This window comes from Streptopelia decaocto (assembly GCF_964273445.1).
Source record: "Streptopelia decaocto genome assembly, chromosome: 11".
Lineage (NCBI taxonomy): Eukaryota > Metazoa > Chordata > Aves > Columbiformes > Columbidae > Streptopelia > Streptopelia decaocto.
Window position 1 is genome coordinate 8280204 of NC_138666.1, and position 11137 is coordinate 8291340.

The following is an 11137-nucleotide window of genomic DNA, read 5'->3' on the forward strand; positions in this document are numbered from 1 at the left end:
TGAATTCTCCAAGCAGGCAGCCCTTGCAAACATCAAAAGCTTCAAGCTGGTCGCTCATAATTGAGCAAAAACATTTACTGCAAGCTCTGCTTGCACTGAACTAGTTACCGAGTCTAACGTGCAAATTGGAAACTCTTCCCGTAATGAAGAGCAAAAATAATTATGACCCAAATTATTCTCATTTACTACAGCATGATAAGCACTGAGGAGAGAGAAGCTGGAACATGAAGTTACTCAAGAACACAGCCAGTTTAACTACTATTTTATTATAGGTGGGGCAGGCAAAACAATCTCTCATTAACTTTATCTCACACTTCCCAGCAGCAAAACCTTGATCTTAGCCATTTTTTTCTCTACCAGACTAAAATCATTAGATCTGCAACCTTTTGTGCCAGATGCATACGACAGAACAATCTTCTAAGAACACGGTACTAAAATCAGTTTTCCATCTGAAGAACACTGCTTCAGCCACATTAAGTAGCAAATTGTCTTTGAACACCTCACAGCAGTCCATCCAAATTCCAGACATGCTGTATAAATCAGCATTTTTCTGAAGTTTACAAAATCTATTTAGCGGGTAATTTAGCAACTAAGATTTTGAAGGACTGTTTGCAATGTGCATCTCTCAATTCCTCCAGGTAGAAGAACAGCACATACTCTCTTTTTTTTCTCACAACCACATAGTTCATAGTATGGAGGTGCCAGTACATTCCTACCCTGGCAAGGCAGGATGCTCTGGGCTACCAGAACAAAGCCTGGCTTTCCCTGCAATGTGCTCCAGCTTGGCAGTGCCTTTCTTCTTCTGTGCTTGCTATACCTGCGTTTACCTCACAGCCAACTTTTATCCACCAAAGCCATGATTTAAAAAAGTAAAACTAATACATTTAAGATGTGGATGAGGTTGAAAAATAAATAAATAAAGAGGCAGAGCTCTGGGAAGAAAAAGTGCAACAAGATGCTGAGTTTTAAGAAATTAAACAAGTTTGACTCTAGGCACATTTTTAAGTGGTTTGAGAAGGACATCACAATTGGTTTGATGAGGCCAAAGATGAGAAAGGTGACACAGGACCTGAAGTTTTTCACAGAGACAGCACACAAAATGAAAAAGAAATGGAGGGAACTAGTCTGTGACTGCCAGACCACTCCCCTCTCCAAAAGCTGAATTATCATCCAAAATTCTGAAATCACATAATACCTCCACACTGTTAGTCAGAAGACTCTAATTCAGTTACACCAGTATGTGTCTTAGCTCCTTTAAAAATACTTCTTTCTCTTGTGAATTACTCCATCCGCTTTAAAAGCAGACATCCTTTCCATGTATGTAAAGGTACTAACCTTGCAGATATAGGATGTGAGATACAGGATGACACCCTATTATTGAAGATAAGGAAATTACACTAAAAATTATGCTTCTAAAATCAAGTAATCAAAATCAAAGCTGCACAAAAAAAAAGACTGTTGGTATCTTCATTTGTTTCCCACTAGTTTATGTACATTCAATATTTTCTTTGCTTATTTCCACTACTCACATCTTCACACAGGACTAATCCCCCACAGGAACAATACAGACCCACCCCAGAGGACGATCCACCCTGGGCAGTAAGGAAATCGCTGTTTCAGTTTGTCAAGCAAGCTGAAAAATACACACTTGAAGATAAAGAAAAGCAGGAAAAGAATGCATAGCCTCTGAATAACCGTAGCTAAACGTTGCGGAAAACTAAAATCTCTCCCTAACTGCACCATGGCTAGACAAGTCACCCACACAACGCTTTTCACAAGCAATTACTCAGGGCAGGATTTAAGATGGCTAAGATTAGGTGAGGTAAAAATTAGCTATCTGGACTCCATCCTGACAAGGAAGACAGATTAGCACCTTCAGAAGGCAGTCAAGCCCACCTATCCAGGACTGATGTGCCTCTTCTGAAGACCTAACTTTGCATCTCATCCCTAAATTTCACAGTGCTGAATGCTTAGGACTACGTCTGAGTGAGATTTAACCTCCAAAGTTTAGTATTAACCTCAATGTGGTGCAAAGTCCTATCAAAAACACATTCACCACCAAGAATTAAAAAAGACAATGCACAAGCTAATGATACCCAGAACTTGTACAGGGGTAACCACCTCAGCACGGTGGCACCACACATTATACAGTGACAGTAACAGGAAACATTGGCTGATCAGTAAAAGCCACCACCTGCTCCACTCACTAAGGCCACATCATTTTTCCCTCTCGTTCTTGCTGGATTCATAATCCTACCTCTTCTCTTGCACCAGTTCTGGCACACACTGAACTAATCAGTGACATGATTATACTCAAACCGAGAGAAAACAATCCAGATTTTTTTTTTTTTTTGCACTGGCAGGGGAGGGTTTAGAGAAGAAGCCAGCATAAACCAAAAGATGCAAGTGGCCAGGAGCAAGGAAGTAAGAGACTTTCCCTTTTGCATGTCATGACTTGCCAAAAATGGGTTATAATCTCATAAAGTAACAGCCAAAAATAAACCAAAGAACTTGCAAAACCCCACAATGATTGGTAAATTACTCAAGGGGATCACAGAAATGCAACACAACCACCACCACATAATGAAATCTCCTATATTTTAAGTTCTGTAACTGCTGAAGTCTGAGAGCAATTCTGCAGAGGTTCTTCCTCTATTTTTCTCGACAAGAACTCAAGCCCCTTCCACTACTCCACCACATGACAAATGTGTATGGTCTGGGTCCTCTTGGCAGAATGAAACTGAGGACACCATGTATTGTTTTGATTCTCAGTATATACGCAGCCATCCATCTCCTCTGGCAGCCTGATATGTGATAAGTAGCAGGTGGAAACCTGAGAGGATCTGGCACTGCCCATGACAGCAACTTTGTCTTTTGTAGCAGTACACAGTTTAAAATGAAAATTGGGACACCACACATATGCCACCTCCTCCCGAGATGGTTTTAGAGCTCAAGTATCTGTAATACAACTTTATGTAGATGCAAGACAGCTGTTAATGAATGAACAGATTAATACGCTGCTGCAACTAAACCACAGATAATAAGCATACTAAACGCCCATATTTTTAATTGGCAGCATTAAAAACAGGGTATGAATATGGCAGCAGGTTTACTGTATGATAATAACACTGTCGATTTTAAGACTTACTTTTTTTAGTTAGTTCATTTCAAAAGAGTAACCCTGACAGTGGTGCTGTTTCATTTCTTCTACGAGATCTGTTAGCATTCACATTTCTTCTGCACGTATGAGTGAACAGAATGCAAAACAGCACTCAAAATACTTCCCAACACGTTTACAGTATTGAAGATACTGAAATTCTCTTGCTTTCTGAGGAGCAAAAAGGGACTAAACCAGAGTATAACCTGACACACTTATTACTGATAAGCCCACAAGGCTTATGCACAGGAGTATCACAACCAACAGCTCACATACCCTCTGGTCCAGGGCACAACTTGAGTCACCACTTCTAGGCCTGCACATCCAGCCATCTACAAACAGGAATATCAATACACAGCTGAGGAGATGATTTTAGGGGACCTCACATAAATCCACAATGCTGACAAGGTTCAGCAACAAGGATGAAACCACACCCTCATATTGCAGCCTGTGTATTGTGAATTTATAATACTTTCCACTTTCGAACAACACCAATTTAGGCAGCTTTTGAAAGAATATGCTTCTCATGTGGCTGTACATTGCTTCCTTTGGTCCCAAATCCAATTAAAATACCTTGTAAATCATAAAAACACTTGGTAAACACGATCAATCATTCACACTATTGTTCAAAATGGTTATTCCACAAGTAAGACAGAAAATGTAAACTAAACTGAAGTTTGAAATTGGTGATGTTTGCCAGTCAAATATGGCAACTTCTGGCTACCCAGTAAACACACTGGATGTGTTGGACATTCCTAAATACAACTGACCTTCAAAGATAATATAATAAGCAGTTTTTCACTAATTCCAAGCACTTTTTTTTTTTTTTTAAAAAAAAAAAGCTGTCAGAAAATAAATTTGAAGCACAAACACACAAAATTTGGTATGCAAACTAAATGGCTATAAAATACCTCAGCTCTTAGCTAATCACTAAGGTTTTTTGGCTAGAAAAAACTGTGAAGAATTCAGACTAAAATCATGCTACTGTTACAAGCAGCAGTACAAAGCAAAGGAGAACCAGTGCACGACTGCCCTAATGCATCGTTCCAGAGGTGGACACTGATGAGAGCTCAGGGAAATCTCTATTTTAAAGAGGCAACTACACCTAAGCAGAAAACAGTACTAATTATTGTCACATAAAGGCCATTACAAGTGTAATTTGTGCCCATTGGCTTTACCCTCCCCAATCAAGGAAACTCCAAGTCTTTGGCAACATGTGAAACACCACATGCCAGCATCTGGTATTTACAGGCATTTTGACTCCAGCAACCAGAGCAACCAACACAATTCACTGTTGTGTTTGAACAAATGTAAATTTCAGAAGACTGAGAACGCAAACCTGTTGACATGAGCAAACTCAACAGCTTTACTACTTCTGCTCTGAAAGCTGACTATTGCTCTTTTACACTTTTATAATTCTGCTGCACTTACATAAAATTTTCATCCTGGCTTAAGTTTTGTTAGGGAAGCTTAAACTTCTTTTTAAGGGGCAATAGCCTATGGTCACAGCCTTTAGCTGAGAAGAAAATGAGTACTGGGAATTGCTCAAATAAGTTGTCTTTGACTTTTTTCCAACTTTGTATCAATTAACCACAGTGTTCCACAGGAATTTTCAAACAGTGGCAGCTTTGGTTTTGTATCCCAAAGGCAGCAGAGGAACAGAAAGTGAGCTTTTCCATGCTTTAAGGACATTATAGCACTAGTTCTTACTTTCTTTAGTAACAGCTAGCTATTCTTAGAGACCATATGATTTAATGGATAGGCCAAATTAGACTGGAACTCAAGAGAACTTGATTCTTCTTGCAATTCAGCTGTAACTTTTGCTGACAATGACTCTTTTTCTCTCTGCTTTATTTCCCTCTCCTTTTATCATAACTACTCATATTTAAAATGACAAGACCATATTGTGTACTAGTATAGCATTGTTTTTAAGCAAATACCCTTCTAAGCAGCATGGTCCAAAAACATTATTTGAATACGATTAATCTAATTGCCTTTTGCTACCATTAGACTAAGCAATTCAGGCTAAAATGCAAATTATATACATGTTTCTGCTGAGATAGGTATGTGCTGTGAAGTACTCAGGAAAATAAGAACATTATCTTGACACTGTAAGAATCACTATTGGTAACATGTTGCTATACTACCTACAAAAGAATCCCAGTCCAACAAGACAAAACATTTTCATGACAAAAAGCCTTCACTTCTTTGCATGAATAATATACAAGTTCTGTATTTGATGTTACACAGGCAAATCCATTTCCAGCCTGCAACATCAATGAGGAAAAACGAGGCAAGAAACCTGTGAATCGCTACAGCAGGCTCTAAATGTTGTATGAAAAAAAAAAAAAACAAACCATGCCTGCTGCACCGGGGGAATACAGCACTGCTATTTCTGATCGTGTGCTTGGTTTGGTAAAAGAAAAAAAAAAAAAAAAAACGAAACTAAACAAAACAGCAGTCTTTCATACACAGAATTCTATGAAGAAAACCTACTTTCTCGTATTTTTCTAAATGCATCTTTTCACACAACCTTTAGAGATATGTTGTTCTTTACAGTTTCTTACAGATAGGGCATTTTTCTCTTCCACCTCAAAGCCAAACCCTAATCAGGGGCTTTACTCTTTTTTGATGAAGTAAAAAAGTTAGAGAACCCTTAAGTGATTTTCCAGCTTGTGATAGCATTACATTCAATGGAAGCTGATCCATATCCCTTCCTTTCCTACTCTAATTCCAATGCAAATAATATACAATGCTTCTTTTAAGACTTCTATACATTATATAAATTCACACACTATTCTATAAGCAGAAATATTTTCAGAAGCAGTCTTGCATATTTATTTTGGTTTGCACAGCACTATCATTTGCATCCATCACAGGATCTCAAGGAGGCCTTTCTTAATTTTACATTAAACACGAGCTTTTTTATAAGCTGTAGCATTTAAATAAGCCTTACATAAACACTTTGTTAGGTCTACTGTGATTCAGGCTGCCTCCTGCCTAACTACACGTGAAGAAAAACAGATCTTGGAGCACACACCACAGATCAATAAATCTTATGCTGTCAAACAAGGAGGAAAAGTTCTTACACGTATTTAAAATATCAAAAACATCTGCAATTAAATTAGGTATTAGAGAGTCAAATACAAAATTTAAAAGACTAATTCACTTCAAAGTTTTACTCTAGTAGAGCGTTAATTAATATATTAACATGAGCACTTAATCTAAAAAACCTTCAAAGTGTTTTAAAAATAATCGACACGGCACCATCATTGGAAATACTCAAAACACGTAGCCTTAAATGCATATGTTACAATTTCATAAAATAAAAGTAGGGTTTAGAATCCCAATTTAAAAATATTAAACGGTTCCATTGTGGAATGATCATATGTGTGTGTGTATACATATATACACAGATAGTCATGTACACACACACATTTTTTCACCATGAAGCATAACCCTTTGTTCCATAATCCCCAGTTGTATGTTTAATGATCACACATAAAAACACTTCCATCAAAAAGAAAAACTGCAGTTGTAGCATGTTTAATTCTTTGGAAATGAACATCTACATTGCTGAAATGGCATTACAGTGACAAATGACTATAATCCAATGGCTCAAGGCCAGCAACTTCTATTACAACAGATTTGGCTGTTTTGTACGACACAGCATGTTGCACGTATATCACTAAACAGAAATCCGACTGCTTAGTTTACCTATAAACAAAACCCCACTTAACTTTATGAGTCTTTTAACAGCTATATAAACGGAAAAAGCTGTGTGTCTAAGCAACTGCCTAAAAAAATGAATTTAATAATAGGTAAATGGCTGGACCCATTCTAAAAAGTCTCCAAATCAGTGCTATAGTCTAGAATGCACAAATAGCAGCAATTCACAAAACCTGTGGGTTTTATTCTATTATTTGCATACTGCCATACAGTTTCAAATTTGAGTTCTATGTCGGTTTTCCCAGACTTCCTTTTTTTAAGTTTACCAGCCTACATTCACCCACTGTACTCTGCATGGATTCAGCATTCACATTTCAGAAAGACACATTATACCTTCTGGCTACCTAAACTCACCGCTTTAGCTGCAGCTGGTATTCCCAAGACCACAGACAACCAGAACAACTACTCACTCTATCAGGAAAGAAAAAAAAAAAAAAAAAAAAAAAAAGACAAATCCAGCTTCTTCAGCCCTTTAAAACACAGAAGAGTGACTGAGCAAGCCAGGGGAGAAGCAGTAAGACGATGCTCTTGACAACTGCTCTCCAAGCCCTTGCCCTGAACCACCTTTTATTTTGCATTCCAGGTGCCCCCCCATAGTTTTCAGTGTATTCCAGGGACCTGACAGACAGAATCCACATTGCCCTCTCTCCAAACACTTCTTTCTGCCTATAAGGAGACTGTTAACATTACACACATCTGCACGGGCACAAGCAAGCTAGCGCAAGAAACTCATCCAGCTGTTTAACAACCATTTTTTTAAGATTATTTTGAGATTGACATCCTCATCAAGGTCACCCACAAACATGAGGCAATACACTGCAAAGACAGCATGGAATAAATGCCTACAGACTGCTGCTTTTCTTTTATTATTTTTTTTTTTTCTTTCAGAAATGGCACTGGCTTAAGGGAACATCAAACTACACCCTGCCAGGGACCAAGACTCCAAGCCAGCCGTAAGAGAGGCAGTTTGCAGTGCAGGATTTCAGGGAGTCGGATTGCGTGTCATGTTCCCAGTTCCAGTTATTCTGGTTGCCAGGCCAGGCTTGGGTGAGGATGAGCGGCTTAAAAGCTGGTTCAGCTTTTTCTGAACACAAACTTTACTGGTTTTTACTTCAGCTGGGGTTTTGGGGCAATCTGGTACACTTTAAATGGCACAGAGTTAATTTGACACCACAGTAATGGCGAAAGAACAAAACAAGCATAAATGATTCATTCTGCTATGGTATCCTCCTGCTTAACTTGTTTTCACAAGATTTATAAATGATGAGTTTGTATTAATTCTTTCTATGAAAAACAATAGGAAAAGTGGCTAAAACAACTGTTTATACAGTTCCTACAGCGTATTACTCTTTCCAAACAGGAAAGTAGTTTTTAACATTTTTTAAGAAGATTTTTAGATGACCTTGATGAGAAATGGTTTCAACTATACCACTTCAATACCCGTAGTGCCATACAAAACCTGTAGTGATATAACAGGTTTATTTCTCGCTCACCTTAATAAAAAAAAAATTACAGATTTTGAATATGCTCAGAACATGTCCAGAAAACTGACAGCAACACTTAAATATCTCATAAATGATTATGAAATAATGACATGGAATACAGAGGTATAAACAACGAGCAATATCTAAGCTGTGTTACTATATACCCATGTGTTTGCTGAGTAGCTGGCCATCCAAAATTAACCCTCCTTGAAAATATATGTGGTCACGTTTCATGATTCATTTTTCAGAACGTGCAAACTGATTTAAGACATATTTCTGCCCACTATTACCTTCATCCATTAATTGGCAGGAATATGACTACGTATTTTTGGCTATTAGAAGAGCATGATTTTCTCAAAGATATTTTTTTCCCCTCTGTGACAAAAGAATGCTTCAATTATGGTTCACTCAAATTACAGTCACATGGAAAAACTAAGCACTTTTGCCCAAGACTCTGCATTATGACACGAACATAACGACTAAATAATGTTGATTAGTTGTGTGCTCAGAACAGACAACTGGTACTAAAACTCTAATTTTTCTACTGATCTGCAACACTACCATCCTAAAATAAATTTAAAACCCACCTACATGTAAAATTGCATCCCTGAACTTATTTTTAGGTTCTCCAACCAAAAAAGTCCACAACATTACTTACTTCAGCATCATAGCACTGTATTGCTCTAGAATGTGTGTTCACATAAATCCCAGACAGCAGTTAAATACACTGTTTACATTAGGAAAAACAAAATAAAACATAAAACTATGCTGTTTAATGACATGAACAAAGCATTAACTGAAAGACATATTAGAGATTTGCTTCTGAATTACATAATACATAAATTTAAGCTGTAATCTTCACAAGACATAAATATCTACTTTTACCTATAGAGAGTGTTGATTTAAAATAGTTTATGTAAGAGCTACTACTTAAGATGAATTTACAGTCTAGTTTTAATTACAGCTACGTAGCGCTTCACCATAAACTAAATCATCAGCTGAACTCTCCTTTTTTTTGTTTCAAGGTACACCGATTTAATTAAGTACAGACACAAAAAATGTCTTTAATTCTTCTAAATCAAGAAAAAAGCTGCAATGTAAAGTCCAGTCTTACCGAACAGACCACATGCACTGCTATCTAGTACTGAGGGGAGGGGAAAGCAGCTAGTAAAACCACTTCTGAGTTGGACATTGAATCCTTGTCAATTATTGCATTCTAACTATCATTCATGAGGCCAATAAAAACAGTCCTAAACTAAGTGAGTTGCCCACACTTTGAAAGAAAAGTTCAAGGATACAAAATTTTAAAGCTATGTGAAATTTTAAACCAACTCCAGAAATTGCAGTCGCCCTCAGAACACCCATGTTGACAAAATCAGGTCTCCCTTCCTCTCAAACATAAATAAATCAAGAAATGTCATGATAATTTTCACCGATTACAAACCTTTCCTTATGGAAAAATTCGGTGCCAGTGCCACTAGTGCACAACTTTATTACATGTGCACCTTAAATGCCCTTCAGAAAAAAAAACAAAAAAAAAATTCATAATAAAGCACTGCCTTGCTTAAACCACTTGAATTCCATTAAAGATCTTTTCCACCACAAAAGACACGGTTTCTTAACAAAACTACCTTTAACACGATTAAAGTTCACAAAACTTTATTATTTGCTAAAACCAAAGTCGTATAAAGCCTTGCAAATAAACACCTCAGTGCATCGCACATGCTGCCTGATATTTCTGCTTTACAGTTTTTTGGGAGAAAAATCTTACAGGAAAGCAACAGTCAAGTAAACTCAGGCAATCGTTTGCTCAAAGCACACACCATGTTAGACCAGGAATCGAGCTTTTAACTTCCACCGAAAAACCACCACGACTGCATTTTTTTTTTTTTTTATTCAGTGCACAAATCTTATGGCTGGTTTAGTGAGTGGGAGCCAGGGAAACTGCACACGCATCCCCATGCACAGGAATCTTGCAACACTCAGCCCTTTGCACCCCAATGCATTCAGGTCTATTGAGCGTTTGGGCGGGGGGCGGGGGGGAAAGGATTAGTTTACAAATCTCCTTATTCCCTTCTCATTATAGAATCGCTTCTCTTCCCCCCCCCCCCCCCCCCCCAAAAAAAAAAAAGCGCAAGCTATCGAGTCTCTTCCAAGCGTCGCTTCTTTGCAGCGGTTCACCCGGGGGTGCTGCACCGGCCTCACCCCCAAAGGGCTCCAAAGGCTCCAGCAGCCACCGCCTCCCCGCGCTGAGGAGCGGGAACCCCGGCGAGGGGCCGAGCCCCGGCCCGCTGGGCCCCTCGGCAGAGCAGAAGGGTGGGAAGCCGCCGTCCCGCCCGGCAGCGAGGCCCCTTCACCGCCCTGAGGAGATTCAATGAAGCTGCAGAATCACCCTGGGCCTAGTCCCGGCCACCACGCTCCCCCCTTCGGCGAGCCGCGCCGCGGGGCCCTGCACACCCCTCAGAGCCCCTCAGGAACCCCCGCAGCGCCCCGGGACGGCAGCGCGGGGGTGGCCAGTACCTGGGCGCTGTTCACGGCCATGGCGCCCCGCGGCCGTGGGGAGCTCAGCGTCTCCCGGGCGCCTCACGCTGCTGCCCCCGCCGCCGCCATCTTCTCTCTCGCACGCACCAGCCGGGCGGGCAGGCGGCGTGCACTGCGCCTGCGCATAGCGTCGGCGGGGAGGGGCGGCCGCGCCTCTGCGCCTGCGCGCCCGCCGGGCGGCGGCGGCGGGCGGTGGTTGCGCAGGCGCAGTGGCGGCACGGCAGGG

General features: G+C 39.9%; 1 protein-coding gene across 2 annotated transcripts in view; it reads right to left on the reverse strand.

Annotated features, from left to right (window-relative positions):
• USP10 (ubiquitin specific peptidase 10) overlaps positions 1-11033 on the reverse strand; it is a 46518-nt gene extending 35485 nt beyond the window's left edge. For both annotated transcript variants that reach the window (XM_082063155.1, XM_082063154.1), the window contains exon 1: positions 10891-11033. In XM_082063155.1, the coding sequence (XP_081919281.1) occupies positions 10891-10911 (21 nt within the window). In that variant the 5' untranslated portion in view covers positions 10912-11033. The remainder of the gene's footprint in view (positions 1-10890) is intronic.
• Between the last annotated feature and the right edge of the window lie 104 nt (positions 11034-11137).